Source organism: Copadichromis virginalis, linkage group LG4 (assembly GCF_057382275.1).
Source record: "Copadichromis virginalis isolate Kocher_CV1m ecotype Utaka linkage group LG4, C_Virginalis_male_GT1.1, whole genome shotgun sequence".
Classification (NCBI taxonomy): domain Eukaryota; kingdom Metazoa; phylum Chordata; class Actinopteri; order Cichliformes; family Cichlidae; genus Copadichromis; species Copadichromis virginalis.
The window spans coordinates 36,568,817-36,587,926 of NC_140621.1; the positions used below are offsets into that span (position 1 = coordinate 36,568,817).

Consider the following 19,110-nt stretch of genomic DNA (forward strand, 5'->3'; position numbering starts at 1 on the left):
TATTTATGCTAAGTACTCTTTAAAATACCAGAATAGGGAGGATGGTGCAGGTTTAAGTTTATTAGATTGATCAGTATTGCTGAACTATGAAATATTTTTTTTTGCATACAGGTATAACAGAATAGCTTTAGTGTAGTTGTTGTTTTAAACTTGAGTATGAACTTATACAAAATGCAGCAAGATATTTAAAAAACAGTTTTGTTGATTAAAAAACACTATATCGGATTCATATCGGTATCGGCAGATATCCAAATTTATGATATCGGTATCGGACATAAAAAAGTGGTATCGTGCCATCTCTAGTATGTGTTTATAATAATGTTATAATAAGTGATAAATGTGTTTAGTTTGTGTTTGGACACAGGGCTGTGTGCTGTATTCTCCACAAACTGCATAAACTGGGCTCAACCTGAACCCTCACTCACAGTGTTTTAGTGTGTGGGGACTATTTGTTTTCACCGGGCTCACTGAGCATCAGGTTACAGAGGAAGTTTGAAAGGTTTGAAACAGCGTGCGAGGAGAGCGCGGCAGGTGCCAGCCAGTCAGAGCCGTGTGTTTGTGCTGAGAGTGTGCGATGCTTATGTGTGTGACTCTGTGCATTCCTGTCAGCGTCGGTTTGGTTCCAGCCTCGTGTGGGCGGAGCCAGCAGACAGATTTATGACCTGGACTCGTTTATTTCTGTGTGCTGTGACCACACCCGCTCTCACATGGGGTAAAGGTTGAACGGTTTTTAGATTAAGCGAGCTGGGATTGGCTGCTGGGTGTATGATGTCACTTGACGGATGGCTGACGAGGCCCTCACAGATTCTCCTTTAAATGTTTTATCTTTTCTGATTGGTGGACAGGGTGTGTCCCGCCACAAACCCTCCAGTTTATTTTTTCACATGCTTCGCTCCTGTGGTCACACAGAGCAGTGTGTGTGTGTGTGTGTGTGTGTGTGTGTGTGTGTCACATACCAGCCTGCTGGTGCCGCAGAGACACAATCACAGTGCATGAGGAGGGGGAGGGGCAGCAGCATTCCAACATACCAGCGTCTCTGAAACTCACCTGTCCCAGGTGTTTAAATAGAAAACAATGGATTTCAAAAATAAAACTTTATTTGTCTTTGCAACGGCAACAAACAAACAGCAGGAGAAAAAACAACAATAATAATTATTAAAAATGACTGAAGTCATAAATAAATGAACAAAATTACAGTAAGATTCTTAAGGTCCTGTTTATGAATGAGTGAATTCCTTCATGGTTTTTGTACAGCAAAAAACCTCAGATCACTGAAAACCAGAAGGACGGACTAACGATTCACGAGGAATAATAATCAGTAATCATGATTTTCTTCTAGAAATCAACACGGTCCACTGAAAACAGCACAACATCAGTCACATACTCCACTGCTGTACAAAGAGTGGGGTAGCAGCAGGCTAAAGAGTGGGGTAGCAGGAGGGTAAAGAGTGGGGTAGCAGGAGGGTAAAGAGTGGGGTAGCAGCAGGGTAAAGAGTGGGGTAGCAGGAGGGTAAAGAGTGGGGTAGCAGGAGGGTAAAGAGTGGGGTAGCAGCAGGGTAAAGAGTGGGGTAGCAGGAGGGTAAAGAGTGGGGTAGCAGGAGGGTAAAGAGTGGGGTAGCAGCAGGGTAAAGAGTGGGGTAGCAGGAGGGTAAAGAGTGGGGTAGCAGGAGGGTAAAGAGTGGGGTAGCAGCAGGGTAAAGAGTGGGGTAGCAGCAGGGTAAAGAGTGGGGTAGCAGGAGGGTAAAGAGTGGGGTAGCAGGAGGGTAAAGAGTGGGGTAGCAGGAGGGTAAAGAGTGGGTAGCAGGAGGGTAAAGAGTGGGGTAGCAGGAGGGTAAAGAGTGGGTAGCAGGAGGGTAAAGAGTGGGGTAGCAGCAGGCTAAAGAGTGGGGTAGCAGCAGGGTAAAGAGTGGGGTAGCAGGAGGGTAAAGAGTGGGGTAGAAGCAGGGTAAAGAGTGGGGTAGCAGCAGGGTAACGAGTGGGGTAGCAGCAGGGTAAAGAGTGGGGTAGCAGCAGGCTAAAGAGTGGGGTAGCAGCAGGGTAAAGAGTGGGGTAGCAGGAGGGTAAAGAGTGGGGTAGAAGCAGGGTAAAGAGTGGGGTAGCAGCAGGGTAACGAGTGGGGTATAGGGTTGCCAACCGTCCCTTAAAATACGGAATCGTCCCGTATTTCGAAACAAAAGTACACGTCCCGTATTGAGCTAATAAGGGACGCACTTTGTCCCGTAATACAGTGAGAATCAAAAGTAGTCTATAAATGTTTATGGAATTAACGCTTTGTTTGAAAACATAATTCCCAGCCCCTCTCCTGCTCTGTGACCAATGAGCTGACAGCACACTTATGACAATTCGAGTATGACAATTCAGATTACCGCTCATCTCATTGGTCGAGGAAAGGTCGCTTACGGAGAAAATACCGGAAGACAACAGATGACAACAACAAGAAGCATGGCCAACAGGGAAACAAACGCCGACACTGCGGTGCAAGTCTCGGACGACAGTACACCTAAAGCTGGGCAGACACTGTGCGATTTTTTCAGTCACGTTATTCAGCTCCTGCTCAAACTGCACGATTGACTCGCAGGGGTTAGAAGTTGGTAGGTCACGATGCAGGTCTCACACTATACCGCCCGATGCTCTGATGCGACCTGAGTGCTCACACTGTGCCTCCATAACATGAAGGTTATAACAGAAAATCTGTCGCTCGCTCTCTCTGTCTTTCACTCACACAGACACACCACCACCATCAACTTTGCTAAATTGCTAATGAAAAACATTGATCAGGCAGCTGTGATTGAGCAGCAGTGTAGATCCAACTATTTTCACGGTTGTTGTGGTCGTGATAATTTTGTGATGCCACATCGAAAAGGCTCGGATGAGCTTTCCAAAGTTCTACAAGTTGTGCCTCCATCGCTTGTGTCCAGATCACACGCGGCACAGCCGTGCTGCTCCATCTTTTTCACCGACGTTTACGTGTTTGCGCGTGAGCAGTGTGAGCGGCTCACGAGCGATTGATGATCGGGAGCTGCTCGAGGTGTTAATCGCTTCTCGTTACCCCACGTATACTACACGACGCACGATGAAGGCCAAAATCGGGCCGATCACCAAATCGGTCGCACGACTCAAAAATCGGCTCAAAATGGGCCAAAAATCGCACAGTGTGAGCCCAGCATTAGAGCAGCAATGTTTGTTCCCCTCAGAGAAAGAAAAAAAGGCTGCGAAAGATAAGATAAGATAAGATAAGATAACCTTTATTAGTCCCACACGTGGGAAATTTGTTTTGTCACAGCAGGAAGTGGACAGTGCAAAAGTTATGACGCAAAAATTAGAATACAATAAGAATAAATACAGGGAGGAATGGGAAAAGGAAACCACTGGGCTGGGAAAGTGCACGATAACACCTATAAAGCGCACTGCACTGTGTGCCGGCGCACTTTTTCCATAGGCATGCTTCTAGTGGTGGGCACATGAAGAACATGAGGGGCGTGAAAGCTCGGGGAACCCTTAACCAATTTTTTGTCCACCAGGCCACGGCAGAAGCAGATATGGTATGTAAACACTGGTTTGTTGTTTAAACCCTCTGGTTAAGGTTAATATGGGCATGTGCAGTGAATATCAGCGCTATGTGGCCAGAAGTGTGATAATATAATTTATTTTGTGTAATAAACAACTGCAAGGATAGATGATTACAACAAATACATGACTAATACATAAAAGTAATACATAGATTAATAATGATGATGAGTTAAGATGCGTAATCATGGCAACAAGCGGGTTTACAAACCTGATTAGCTTTAGAAAAGCTGAAATAATACCTCAGCTGAAGCCAATTGTACTAAATGCACTATATGTGCACTGTTACAAGAATATTTTTGTTGTATTGCTTTCTATTAATTTATATAATTTTAAGTTAAGCAGGGCAGAGTTCTTTTAAAGAAAGATTTACTTATATTCTCAAAAGTTAAGCATGACAGGCTTCTGTTTAAGAAAGAGACCTGTTTTACTGTGTTAATGTTGTCATTTTGAGCTAAAAATAAATGGCTAAATGATCATTTGTTTCCCATATGGTCATATCACAAAGAATATGCATCTGCTTAAATCAAATTCAAGTCAAATGGTTAAAAAATAATTTCACACACAAAAAAAAGAGCTACCACACTGGGAAGGGTGAAGACAACTGGGTTGCCCGGCCCTGGCCACGAGGTGTCCCTTATTTATTTTTCAGGGAGTTGGCAACCCTAGTGGGGTAGCAGCAGGGTAACGAGTGGGGTAGCAGCAGGGTAACGAGTGGGGTAGCAGGAGGGTAACAGGAGCCCAGAGTTCACAGGTTTGAGGCCAGTCGCTTCCAGGTCCATTGATGAAAGAGCAGCTGATTGGATGTTTGCTGAAAGCTCTGGGCCAGAGAAAATGTTTGGCTGTCCCGCTGCTCTGTGAGCACACACACACTGTTGTTCCTTCACAAAGACAGGAAACACACCGCTATGTGATGTCATTGAGGGGTGAGGTCAATGCCGCTGTGTGGGCGGGGCTTGCAGCAGACAGGAAGTGCAGGCGCTTCCCTGTGTAAACAGAGCTGCCCTGAGATCAGCCTCCTGCTATTGTTCTAAGCGAATGCCTGGCTCAGAGGCTGCTGGGAGGGAAATAGCCCCGTACTGCAGACAGGGTGGCTGTAGCTCAGGAGATCCCTCGCACTCCCTCTGAGTGGCTGAACGAGGCATGTTACATCTCGGACAGGCGTCCAAGTCAACATAACCTCTGCTGCATTGCAGTTCACCTGCTTCTCTCTGTCCAATTAAATCAAAACACAGACTCAGGTGCTGCTCGAGTGCAGAGACCCTTCAAGGAACAGGCAGGGAGCACGTGAACTGCCAAACTTCAAACCAGGGTAGTGATGCAGCGCGTGCTCCTCAGCTCAGACTCAGATTTCAGGACGGACAAAACTACGTCCTGTATGTCCAAATATTCACAGCTCTGTCTGCGTGTGGCGATGTTTGATGCTGAGGATGCAGGTCCAGGTTCATCATTTCAGTCACAATCACCTCAAATGCCTTTGCATGTGCTTCACACCTGAGTTTTGTTCCTCCTATTGGTGCAGTACATTCTAGTCGCACCTACCACCCCCCACCCCAAGGTTGAAAAATGAGCACTGACCAAACCCTGCAGTCCCTCTACTGTCCACCAGAGGCTTCAGCAGAGGGTTCAGCCCGCATAGACTCGAGTTTTCAAGCAGTGTTAATTCTGACAGCAGGTTTCTTGTCGACTAAACATCAGGAGACTGCAGCACACTTAGGCTACGTCCGCACTAATACGTTCTCGTTTGAAAACGCATAATTTTCTCTCTGTTTTGCCCTCCCGTCCACACTGAGACGGCCTTTTCATTCAAGAAAAACACACTCGAAAACACATACATTTGAAAACTGTTTGTTCTTTTGTGTCGCAGTGCGGACAGCGCAACCGCAGACTTTTTGAAAACAATGACACATCAGATCACTTTTATTTTCACATCATATGTGCAGGTACACGGGTACAGAACACGCGAGTGAAATTCTTGTGTGCGAGCTTCACAAGCAACGGAGGTGTGGAAAAATACAAAAACATAAGAACAAGCAAATATAAGAATGGCTAAATCTGAGTCTCACATTTTAGTCATGTGATGCAGTCATGTGACCAATTAAACTAAGATAGCGGAGGACATTATACAGCAGTTGTTTTGTTTGACTGCCCTGTTAAAGATTAATATCAGTCTGTACATGCTTCAGAGAGCTTTTCTTCAAATTCTTTAATTCTCACTCGCTTTTGCAACTTTGTACTTTTGTGTTACTCGCAGCAACAACTCCACCTCATTGTGAGTCCATTTAAAAACCTTATTGCCGACGTTTCAAAGAGCCGGAAAAGTAAATAAACCTAATCAGTTAATGTTAGTTAACCTAATTAGTTCTGATTGGATCTCATCTGTCCAGAATGTTTTCGTCTCGTTTTAACTGAAGTGTCGATACATTTCATCACTGTTTTTGTCCTCGTGTGTTAGTTTTATGTAGTTTACACGGATATGAGGAAAAATAAACCTTGAATGTTCAGTGAGGGTTTCACACAAAGGACTGAAAAACTGAAAGCAGACGGGCTTCAGCCTGCAGTCTGCTTCCTCAGACTCTCTGTGTGAAACAGAGCTAACCTATTTTAGCCATTGATTTGTTCCAACTGTTTGTCTTTGGTTAATGAAACACAGCAGCGTTAACTCCTTCACTGCGCTGGGAGATAAATGTGATGTTTGTTAAGTGGACTGAAGTGTTTTTGCTTCGGGGCTGTGGGAGGAGTTCAGACCTCACTTTGACCTGTTCTGACATGAAAGCAGAGGAGCTGATAACTGTCATTCCTCTGCTTTCAGTCCATGAAGACAGTCTGTCCTTTCCTCAGTGTTAGAGACTTTCATTCATTCAGAGACGTTCGTTCTACAGCTGTTAGAAACGTGAGTCAGGGAAACTAGAATCTTACAGACATGGAGGAAAGACAGATAGCCTTGGGCAAGGTACGAACCCAAGTTGCTCTCTGATGCATTTTTCAGTGTGAATGTTGGATGAAAAGCGTGAAATGTGTAAGTGAGCCTCGGGTGCTTAAGAAGACAAAGACTGTGAGCAGCGGCCATGTTCTCGCTGTGCCTGCAGTGAAAAGGCAGGTCTGCTGGGTTAGCTTACGGTTCTATGTTGATATAATGCGGTGGCGCCCAAAACTGTGGTTTGTAGATGTGCTACAGTTGGCTCAGCTCTCACAGCTCATCAGACAGAAACGCCCACAGACGGGTTATACAGGTGTTTCCACGAGCTCGCCAGCATCTACCTGATGGTATCATCAGACAGAGGCGAAGGCTTTGAGTAGGAACACCAACTGAATCAGCACGCCTCCTGGTTTCTGCACCGCTCTCATCCATTAACACAGTGGTTCCCAAACTTTTTTTGCTTTGTTTTACAAGAAAAATGGTCCGTCCCCCCCCCCCCCCACGCACGCACAAAACATCCTCCAACCACACACGCCCATATTTTGCTCCATTGCAGTTTATTTCACACCTCAAACATTTAGTAAACAATTAAGCAAATACAAGTAAACTGCAATAAATTACAGGCAGTAATAAAATAAACTAGTAACTCTTTTATGCTACGTCCGCACCTACACATGTATTTTTGAAAACGCAGCTGTTTCTATGCGTTTGGACCTTTCTTCCACGTAAACGGTGTTTCCAATCACCGAAATTTTTTTAAACTCCTTTTTTGCGTTTACGTGTGGACGAGTAATACAGAGTTCATCACACAACGTCAAAGGTATGCGCCTTTTTTCACGTCACGCTGTGGCCACGTTATTGTTTACATGAGATGAATTGCAGAATGACAGAGAGACAAAATACTGTTAATCTGACTGTCTGCAGGCTTTACACGCAGTTACTGTCCCTCCATTTACAAAGGCAGAGGCGTCACGGTGGGATTATTTTACGTGTGGTTGGTTTTTTCCTGTGTAATAATATTCAACATTGCTGTCAATACATTTTTCAAAAAATGCCTCTCTGTGCAAAATGGGTTTAAAAACATAAACAGCTGTGGGATCCTGTTTGTCTGTGATTTGAACAAATCGTGGCAGGATCAGCCTGATGTTATTTGTATCCCGCTGTCTGTGATATAAGGCAAAGCAAGGCAAGGCAAGTTTATTTGTATAGCACAATTCAACAGCAAGGTGATTCAAAGTGCTTTACAGAGACATTAGAAACAAAAACAAATAAAAAGCATGATTTAAAATTGATTAAAACAAGCAAATAAACAAACTAACTAATTAACAAACAAACAAACAACAGTATATAAAATCAAAACAGATAAAATCAGAACAGTAGATAAAATCAGTAGTTAAAATGTAAGTTTTGAAATTTAAGCTTAAAAGTGTGGATTTGGTGCTTTATTCAAATGCAGCTGAGAACAGGTGAGTCTTCAACCTGGATTTAAATAAACTGAGTGTTTCAGCTGATCTGAGGCTTTCTGGGAGTTTGTTCCAGATATAAGGAGCATAAAAGCTGAATGCAGCTTCTCCGTGTCTGGTTCTGACTCTGGGAACTGATAAAAGACCGGATCCAGATGACCTGAGGGATCTGGATGGTTCATACTGGGTCAGGAGGTCACTGATGTATTTTGGTCCTAAACCATTCAGAGCTTTATAGACCAGCATCAGAACTTTAAAGTCTATCCTCTGACGGACAGGCAGCCAGTGTAAAGACCTCAGAGCTGGACTGATGTGGTCCACTTTTTTGGTCTTAGTGAGGACTCGAGCAGCAGAGTTCTGAATGAGCTGTAGTTGTCTGACTGATTTTTTAGGTAGACCTGTAAAGATGCTGTTACAGTAATCAAGCCTACTAAAGATGAATGCATGGACTAGTTTTTCCAGGTCCTGTTGAGACATCAGATCTTTTATCCTTGAAATATTCTTGAGGTGATAGTAAGCTGACTTTGTTATTGTCTTAATGTGTTTTTCTAAGTTTAGGTCTGCATCCATCACTACACCCAAATTTCTCGCCTGGTTTGTGGTTTTTAGATGTATAGATTGAAGTTCTCTGGTGACCTGTAATCGTTTTTCTTTGGCGCCAAAGACTATTACTTCAGTTTTGTTTTTGTTTAGCTGGAGAAAATTGTGGCACAACCAGTCATTGATTTCCTCAATGCATTTACCAAGAGCCTGTACAGGGCCTCGGTCTCCTGGTGACATTGTGATATATATTTGTGTGTCATCTGCATAGCTGTGGTAGTTTATTTTGTTGTTGTTTATAATCTGTGCCAGTGGGAGCATGTAGATGTTAAACAGAAGGGGTCCCAAGATGGAACCTTGGGGAACTCCACATGTGATACTTGTCTGTTCAGATGTGAAGTTACCTGTTGATACAAAGTATTTCCTGTTTTCTACGTATGTTTTGAACCAGTTTAGTACAGTTCCTGAAAGACCTGCCCAGTTCTCCAGTCGTTTGAGTAATATGTTGTGGTCAACTGTATCAAATGCTGCACTGAGATCCAGTAAAACTAAGACTGACATTTTTCCACTGTCTGTATTCAGACATATGTCATTGAACACTTTGGTCAGAGCGGTTTCAGTGCTGTGGTTCTGTCTAAAACCTGACTGGAAGGCATCGTAGCAGTTATTCTGTTTTAAGAAGTAACTGAGCTGTTGAGAAACTGCTTTTTCAATGATCTTACTTAAAAACGGGAGATTTGAGATCGGCCTGTAGTTGTTCATTTGTGTCTTGTCAAGATTGTCCTTTTTCAGTATAGGTTTGATTACAGCAGTTTTTAGTGATTCTGGAAACACACCTGATAATAAAGAAAAGTTGACGATTTGTAACAGGTCTGACTCTAAAGTCTTTGAGACCTTTTTGAAAAAAAACTGACCACTTACCAGTTTTTACTTTGTGTGACTGTGATTTAAAAAAAATAGATACCAAGATCATGATAGAAAAGCGAACAATAAATGAAGAAGCAATTCATGCCTTCAATTTCGATTTAGCACAACAAGATTGGAGTTCGGTGTATGAAGAGTCAGATGTGGACAAGGCTTATGATAATTTTCTAGATATTTTTACTATGTGGTACAATAAACATTGTCCTGTAAACGAACACATGACAAAGAAAAAAAAGATAAAAAGTCCTTGGCTCACAAAAGGAATTATTAATGCTTGCAAAAAGAAAAACAATCTGTATAAACAGTTTATCAAAGTAAAAACAAAAGAAGTGGAACAAAGATATAAAGCATATAGAAATAAATTGACTGATATTATAAGAACGAGCAAACAACTTTATTATAGAAGAAGATTATATGAAAATAAAAACAATATAAAAGGAACTTGGGATGTGTTAAACAACTTAATTAAACAAGGATCTTCTGGAACATCATATCCTGAATATTTTACTGATGCAAATGGTGAAAATCACAACATGAGTAATATTGTCGATGGGTTCAATAAATTCTTCATAAATGTTGGCCCTGAACTAGCAGCGGACATCCCGTGTCATAAAAATGAAAATATCAGTAATATAAAATCAAATCCCTTTTCACTGTTCCTCTCAGCTACAAATGAGCAAGAAGTAATAAATATCACATTAAAATGTAAAAGTAAGTCTTCAATGGATTATCATGACATAAATATGTCTGTAGTTAAACAGGTTATTCTGAATATTGCTAGTCCCTTAACATATATCTGTAATTTATCATTTCAGTCCGGTTGTTTTCCAAAAAAAATGAAAATTGCGAAAGTAATACCACTATATAAAAGTAATGACAAACACAGTTTTACCAATTATAGGCCTATTTCTCTACTGCCTCAATTCTCAAAAATTCTAGAAAAACTTTTTAATTCAAGATTAGAAAAATTCCTTGAAAAACATCAAATAATAAATGTTGGTCAGTATGGTTTCAGAACGCAAAGAACCACTTCAATGGCGATAATTGAGGCAGTAGAAGAAATTACTGATACACTGGATAAAAATAAATATGCAGTTGGTATTTTTGTTGACCTCAAAAAGGCCTTCGACACAATCAATCACTCAATTTTACTGGATAAATTGGAAAGATATGGTATTCGAGGGAAAGCTGGTAACTGGTTAAAAAGTTACCTAACAGGTCGGGAACAATATGTTAGCATAGGGCATTACCATTCAGAGAAACTTGGTATTACATGTGGTGTTCCCCAAGGGTCAGTGTTGGGACCAAAACTTTTCAATGTATACATAAATGATATTTTTGATGTTTCTCAAGTACTTAAACTCATACTGTTCGCAGATGACACCAACATATTTTTCAGTAGCGATGATTATACTGATCTTGTAATGACTGTAAACAGGGAGCTAAAATTAATAAAAAAATGGATGGACATAAATAAATTATCATTAAATATAAATAAAACTAAAGCAATGTTTTTCGGTAATTTAAAATATAATATAGAATTACCAATTATCATTGAAGGTGTACCAATTGATAATGTGAGTGAAAACAAATTTTTGGGAGTCATAATTGATAACAAAATTTCATGGAAACCCCACGTCAGACACATAAAAACCAAAATTTCCAGAAGCCTCGCAGTTTTGAACAAAGTGAAACAATTCCTTGATAAAGATGCACTTCGTACTCTGTACTGTACCCTGGTTCTTCCATATCTTACATATTGTGTGGAAGTGTGGGGAAACACATATAAAAATACAACTAATCCATTAGTCACAGTACAGAAACGAGCACTGCGTATTATTCACAAGGCTGGTTATCTAGATCATACTCACAAATTCTTTCTTCAGGCAAAGTTACTTAAATTCCAGGATCTGGTTAATTACAATACATCCATAATTTTGTATAAAGCTTTTACTAAACTTTTACCAGCAAATTTACAAACTAGATTTGAAATTCGAGAAAAGGTTTATAATGTGAGAGGATTTGGAGAATTCAAATTACCCAGAACTCGAACAACCCGTAAAGGCTTTTGTGTGTCTGTATGTGGTGTGAGAATCTGGAACAGTCTGAGTTTACAATTGAAACAATGCAAAAATATTCATAGATTTAAATTCCTCTACAAACAGTTGGTCTGGTCACAGTATACTCAATGATGCTTTTAGTGTGCTCTGTAATGTCTGTCCTCTTACCATTGCTGGTATGGATTCCAAAATAAAAAAAATAAAAAAGTGTGCGTATGTATGTACATGTATGTACTTGTGTGTGTAGATATATATGTATGTATATGTATGTGTGTCTGTTACTTGTAGTTATTACTGCCTGTTACCTGTGGTAATGCAATTTATAATTTATATATTCTGTATTCAGTTATGAAGGCTCTAATTGTTGGTTGCGAGCTGCCGCTTAGATGCTTGTATGTGCCCGGGGCTGTTGATGGGTCTGTATGCAATGATGGGCGTAGCTGCGGGAAGTTTGTTTTTTTTGTTGATGAGTGAGTATAGGGGTGGGATTTAATAAGTTTTCTTCGTCCCACTCCTTTTTCAGGCAATTTTTGTTTTTTGTTTTGTGTATTTTATGTTCAATATAGGTATTTGTTGTGCCTGAAAATGAACAAATAAATGAAATGAAATGAATGAAACTTTACTGTATAAAGAGCAAACATCTCCAAAATGTCAGGAGTAGATAGTCATTACAACAAGTGTTTGTGAACTAAAAATCAAGAATGTGGGATCCTGTTTGTCCGTGATTTGAACAGCCCAGCGCTGCTCCCAACGCAGGGAAAACCAATCCTGCAGGGAGACCTACCTCGGCACTTGTGCAGGTGAAACCAAAGGGCAGATTTGCTTCACCATATTTTCTAGTCTTCTCTAGGCTTAAAATGAAGTTGGTTTGGAAACATATTCAGCGATGCTTCAGCTCCTGCTTTGCGTTTGTGTGGGAGCCCCGTGCTAGCAGTGTCCAAGCGTTTACTTATTTATTTTTTCCTTTTCATACCCCCCCGCAATGGCTCTGCATCCCCCTAGGCGGCGGGCCCCACACTTTGGGAAGCTCTGGTGATCATAATTAATTCCTGTTAAACGTGTTAATGCAGAGCTTCCCAAAGTGTGGGGCCCGCCCCCTAGGCGCAGAGCCTTTGCAGGGGGGGCGCTGCAGTATGAAAAGGAAAAAAAGGAAAAGGGTTAGGGGGAAGGGCACTTACGCACTGCTAGCACGGGCTCCCACACAAACGCAAAGCAGGAGCTGAAGCATCGCTGACTAGAGACTAGAAAATATGGTGAAGCAAATCTTCCCTTTGGTTTCACCTGCACAGGTGCTGAGGTATGTCTCCCTGCAGAATCAGAGACAAACAGGATCCCACAGCTGTTTATGTTTTTAAACCCATTTTGCACAGAGAGGCATTTTTTGAAAAATGTATGACAGCAATGTTGAACATTATTACACAGGAAAAAAACAACTGCAGGTAAAATAATGACACCATGACGCCTCTGCCTTTGTAAATGGAGGGACAGTAACTGCGTGTAAAGCCTGCAGACAGTCAGATTAACAGTATTTTGTCTCTATCTGTCATTCTGCAATTCATCTCATGTAAACGTGGCCACAGCGTGACGTGAAAAAAGGCACATACCTTTGACGTTGCGTGACGAACTCTGTATTCCTCGTCCACATGTAAACGCAAAAAAGGAGTTTTAAAAAAACTCTGTTTTCGGTGATTCGAAACGCCGTTTACGTAGACGAAACAGCTGCGTGTTCAAAAATACTCGTGTAGGTGTGTTTGTATTTTTGTCTGTTTGCTAGGCATTGTTTTTATTTTGTGTGTTTGTTTATTTTTTCCTTTAGGACGGGGGTGTAGGATCAGGAGTGATCTTTGACCAGTTACCTTCAGATTAGATCTTCCCGAGGGGGCGGGGCCTGAAAAGCCCAGGGTTGTCAAAATGGCAGCAACATCCTCCTTGCAGAGCAAAGGTGAGTCACCCTACTGTTGCAGGTGAACTCCAGCTTATTTAGACTCTGATTGGATGAAATCACCACATTAAGACCTGATGAAGCTGTAGAGGAGCGTTCGATGGCGCTGCTCTGGCGCGTCTGCATGTTTACAGTCACAGCTCATGAGCACATGTGCTTCACATTACTGCCATCTCCCTGCTCGTGACCAGCTCGTCTGCCTGCTTTAAAACTACATATAGCTTCAGGAAGTGAACCGGACCTCATTTTGACCTCAAAAACTGAACACAGCAGCTTTGAGAAGGTTGGGTTAAAATCTGTGGCCCGTTGTGTCATCACATTCAGCTTCTTGAAACTTTTCTGTTCCTCTGTCTGATCCTTTCTTTCAGGTCTGGGTCTGGTTCTGGTGGAATTTGGGTACGAGTACGAGGGTCGGGATGGGGCGCTGGTCACAATCAAACCCAATGAGCGCTACATCCTCCTGGCGAAGACCAACAACCACTGGTGGCAGGTCCAGGAGGATCGCAGCTCCAAGCCCTTTTACATTCCGGCCAAGTATGTCAAAGAGCTGCCGTTGGAGTTACCGTCTCCTCTGGACTTTGCTGATCCTCCCAGTCCCGAACTGGTGCTGCCTGTCGTGGCTCCAATCCCTGTGGCGGTGCCTGTCCTCATCCCAAAGCCTCTAGAAGAGTCCAGAACCAAACCAAGTGATGACATGACCATCAGACTCACACCCGATGCGGTCAAAAGGCACCACAAAAATGAAAATCGGATGTCTACATTTGGCGTCCCGCTGGACTTCCAAGATGTGGCACCTCGGCTACCTGGGGCCCCTGCTGGCCCTGCAGAGCCCGGGTCAACAGCAAACAACAGAACTGCAAACTCTGCCGATGGCAAGAAGCCGCCTCACCTGTCAGGCTACGTGGAGGACGCCAGGGATGCCGGGAAACCTCGCGTTCCCAGCTTCAGTCCGGCAGACCCCCTCTCAGTGCCCCGGCCCCAAGCCCAGCCCATCCGGGTGGAGACACCAGTGATCCCGCCCCACAGCAGCCTCCACAACATGTCCTCATCCCCAGCAGGACGTCCGGATGGCCACGAGTCTCCAATAGAGCCAGATGAGGAGGAGCTGGCAGAGGAAGAAGCAAACGTGGAGGAGAGCGTGGAGGAGAGCGGTGAGGAGGGGCGGGACTCAGTGAAGGGCGAGGATTCACACCACATCTACGAGTCCATCCAGGACCTGAACCTGGACCTGGAGGCTCTCGTCGGAGCGAGAGCGAGCCCTGCAGCACAGGTCGAGCCTGCAACACCTGAGGCTGCACCAGCCCCACCTCCCACACAGGTAAGTCCCCAGACTATGAAAATGACCCTTTGATAAAGTCTCTGATTGTTGACTTTAATGTAATCAAATATCTTTTTACAACACCTGGACTTTACTTTTATTGAAATGATTGGTAAAATGGCACAAAGGCAAAAATAAGTGTTCAGGAACGGTTAAAGAACAATATGTTACAGAGTCCTCCAAAATAAAAGTCCTGTGCAGCGTGTCATTTCCTGCAGTTTCCACACAGGAAACAAGTTTTGGAGGAAAAGAAAAGGCCAGTTCCTCTTTTAATTCTCAGCATACCAGAAACAAACTGCTGACCTTTGACCTCCAGACCCACCGAAGCTTAAGAAAACTTAGTTTAAAGATTTAGTTTAAAACTATTTTTTGTTTACTGCTTTTGTTAGTTGTGATCTTAATGTTTCTTTCTTTTGGTTTTAAATTTAATAATTTACTGTTTTTTAAATATTTGTGTAGTTTAACTTTGTATTATTTGTATAAAATAATTTCATTGAACTCAAGTTGCTTAAAACCTACAGAGAGCAGACATTTGTGCGGGCAGGGTTACTGAGGGGAGCTTTTCCACGGTTCAGGGTCTGTAGTGATGTCACAGCTGGCAGGATGTGTTCAGGGTCGGACAGGAAACTGCGAGAGGATGACGCTGCAGCGACACCTGCAGGTGAAAACAGTCTTCAGTCAAGGTTAAATCACGCTGCATTACAGCAGACAGAGCACCTCCTACCCAGCATGCCGTTCAGCTGCTTTAATCATCCGTCCATGCGTTTTCTTTTGGTTATCCAGTTCAGTGATAGGGGGGTGGAGCCTCTCCCAGCTGTCACAGGGTGAGAGGTACACCTGGACAGGTCTCCAGTCTAACACATAGACACTGACTGCACGTGTTTGGAGGAAACCGCCCAGATACTGGAGTTGAACCCCGGACTTTGGTGCTGTGAGGCGACAGCGCTGAACGCTGCAGCATCGCTCAGCTGCTTTACTTAGTAAAAGTCTGCTTGCTCTGTAATGACAGTGCATATGAATGATAACACAGTGACAGTAAAATAACATTCCTTATCGTGACACTCGCTCCGGCTGTGAGCTCCTCGCTGACGTGTAATTACAACAGTGAGTGTGTGGTGAAGTGGGTGTGTCTGCTCTTCAGTCATGGAGCAGGTAGACCAGCTGCTGTGATCTGAGCACACGAGCTGTGGACACTCAGGGTTTAAATTAGAAAAATTAGATAAATAAATTAGATGCAGAGACGGGTTTAAGGTGGAAATACTGGAATAAAAGAAGTGATTCTGAGGTTTTAACCAGGGCTGAGTATCGTCACTGATTTCTAGAATCGATTCAATTTGAATCGGGGAAATTTTGCCTCAGTCAGAAATATTATAATTCAGATCATGCATCAGTGCATTTCCATTTTTTATATCTATTAAAAGAAAGCTGACACTTGTGAGACTTTATCAACGGTGTGAGCATCACAGCAGAGGCCTTTGTGTCAAAGTACGTGAGGTTAAAACAGAAAAAGATTTTCCTGGCCTGAGATTTTATAAGAATATTCTGCAGTAGATCGTCGGTGAGAAAGTCACATGATCCTGATGCGTCGGCGGGTCGAGCTTTGTGTTCACGTCTCTGTGCAGAAGCCTGTTCCTGCTCTCAGTTACTGTTTTAAATGTTTGCTGGTTGTTGAAATTTTGTGAGGTTTAACCTGAGATTCTGGCGTTTCGGGCAAAATAAAATTATATGTAAAAATCGATTCAGGATTTTAATGAATCGTATCACGTAATCCAAGCTAGAATCGATTTTAATCGATAAATCGATAATCAATACCCACTCCTAGTCATTACCCTCAGGGGAGTTCAAATCATGTTCAACGTCACGTTAGCGCCGTCAGTTTCTGTGTTTGATGAGCAGCAGCTGCTTCTTACCTCTGTGACCATCCGACTCCTCGCATTGCTTTCTGATGTCAGCAGGTAACGATGAAGATCAAGTGTGGGCGTCGCCTTTAAAGCAAACGTTTTGAGTTTTCAGAGTTTGAACTTTTTTCTGCTGCTTGGGTTTAAAGATGAGCTGGCGGCTCAACTATTACAGTTTTTGCCCTTTGCTTGAACACATTTTGCAAAACTTCGCTCATTGTGCCAAAACTCTAAACACAAGTAAACATGACACAACACTGGGAAATATACCGTTCACATCTCTGCCAAATGGAAACTCTGCTCTCAAAACCTAACATTCCTCTGTCAAAATGTAACTCTGTTGACAAAAGGACACATACCTGCATCACATGCAAACACTTACAGATCAGGGGGACACACTAGTCTACTTCATATAAAACACTGCAGTCTTTGATTTTCATTGTTTATTCAGAAGGCACATTTTCAGGAGACACAAACAACCAAAAAAGCAAATAGGCCTACTCAGTATTGTCCACTGCAGCACCATGAATTCAGATCATGCAAAAAAACCAAAAAACTATACTGTAAACACAAAACATCATGACAATTGTGCATACGTGGGCTCATGGATCCCGCCGTCTGTTGGGGTCTGGCCACAGGACCTCATCAACATCGCAAGCAATGTCCTCTCCCGCTGGGCACCGGGGAAAATATCCTCTTGCATGTTGAAACCATCCATGGATTGCTGTCACCTGAATGTCGCCGCAGGCCTGTTCCATTGCCTGCAGAAGAGGCATGCGGGCATGTGGTTGGCGGTCATATACTCGCCATCTCCAAGCCTAAAAAAATTCCTCTATAGGGTTTAAAAATGGTGAGTAAGGGGGCAAGTATACCACTTCAAGTTGATTGTGGTTGGAGAACCAGGCCTGGACCAGAGCAGCCCGATGGAAACTGACATTATCCCATATCACCACAAACCTGGGCTGATCTGCTCTGTTCTGTACAACTATATCATGGAGAGCATCTAGAAATGTGAGTATGTGTTGGCTATTGTATGGACCTAGTTTTGCATGATGATGCAGAAGCCCTCGAAGGCTTATGGCGGCACATAATGTGATATTTCCCCCGCGCTGCCCTGGGACGTGCACAATTGCCCTTTGGCCAGTTACATTACGACCCCGTCATCTTGTTTCGCACAGGTCGAATCCAGCTTCATCAATGAAAATGAATTCATGAGGCTGTGCAGCTCCATCCATGGCTGAGATTCTCTGTAAAACAAAGAGAACATATTACTGTACTACAGTGCTACACATACAGAACCCTCACCCATCACACAGGTACCTGTGTAGCTCTCAGGATGGATCCATGTGGTACTGATATGGTACATATTCAGCTGCTGCTGGATTTCACCAATACTCTATTGTCATGTAAAGGACAGTTACACGTACCCGTACATATTCAGCTCAGAGTCCTTTGACCCCGTCACTGGTCCTCTCAAATGGGACTCTGTAGAGCTGCTTCATGGTGATGCTGTGTTTACCCAAGATGCGTCTGATGGTGGTGATGCTCACATGGTTTATGTTGCTGAACACTCGCCTGTCTGCAAGTATTTGCTTTCGTAGCTGGTGGAGACGGATGGCATTGTCTGCCCTCACTAGGTCCACGACGGCAAGTTCCTGCCGTTGTGTGAACAGGCGTTGGCGTCCTCCCCAGAAGGTCTTCGAGTCATTCTAGAGAAATACAACCACATATTGTCATGGCTTTGCTTATTTTCTTACAGTACTTTACTGTATATACTGTATCATCCACTGTACAACACTGTACTTCAATATAAGTAATCATGCTATGTTTCACAGAAACCACCACTTTGGCTGCAAAAGCAGCATTAGCACCCTGCAGTACCCTGCACACTTGATATGATGATATACTGTAGAACAGTGCTATGAAACCATCTGAGTAGAGTAGAAGGCAGAGAGGTGAAGACAGACCTGTTTTCTAGTCTGAATGTTCGTATTACAGATGCCACTGTGAAGCAGCTTAGATGTGGGTGGACTCTCTGCCCAGCTTCCCTCATAGTCAGGCCGTGGTTGATGACATGGTCCACCAAAGTTGCTCTTATATCATCAGAAATATGGGTCCGTGCATGGCCTCTTCGACCTCCTCCTCCTCTTCCTCTTGCTCTCCCTCCATCCATGCTTGCAAAGTTCTTGAATTGGCTAAACTGAGGGCTTTTTGTAGTTGGCTAATTGGTGTTCAGTTTTGCAAGTAAGTGCCTTCAGGTGTGTATTTGAGTGGTTGCAATTACCCGATGTGTTTTGTATTTTGGATACATGTGTTTTCCAAATGGCACCCTGAGATTTCATTTTGTGAACGAAGTGTCTTATGTATGAAATAGAGTGTAGTATGCAGGACCATGTGTGTTGCATAATTGCAACTAGGGTGCAAAGCAGTGCTTTTGTTTAAGGTATGGGTACATGTGTTTGAGGTCTGGTAACAAAA

General features: G+C 43.0%; 1 protein-coding gene across 4 annotated transcripts in view; it reads left to right on the forward strand.

Moving 5' to 3' along the window:
• LOC146712120 (rho GTPase-activating protein 27-like) overlaps positions 1–19,110 on the forward strand; it is a 43,081-nt gene that overhangs the window by 2,432 nt on the left and 21,539 nt on the right. For all 4 annotated transcript variants that reach the window (XM_085455269.1, XM_085455270.1, XM_085455272.1 and 1 more), the window contains exons 2-3: positions 13,291–13,416; positions 13,785–14,734. In XM_085455269.1, coding sequence (XP_085311395.1) covers positions 13,386–13,416; positions 13,785–14,734 — 981 coding nt within the window. In that variant the 5' untranslated portion in view covers positions 13,291–13,385. The remainder of the gene's footprint in view (positions 1–13,290; positions 13,417–13,784; positions 14,735–19,110) is intronic.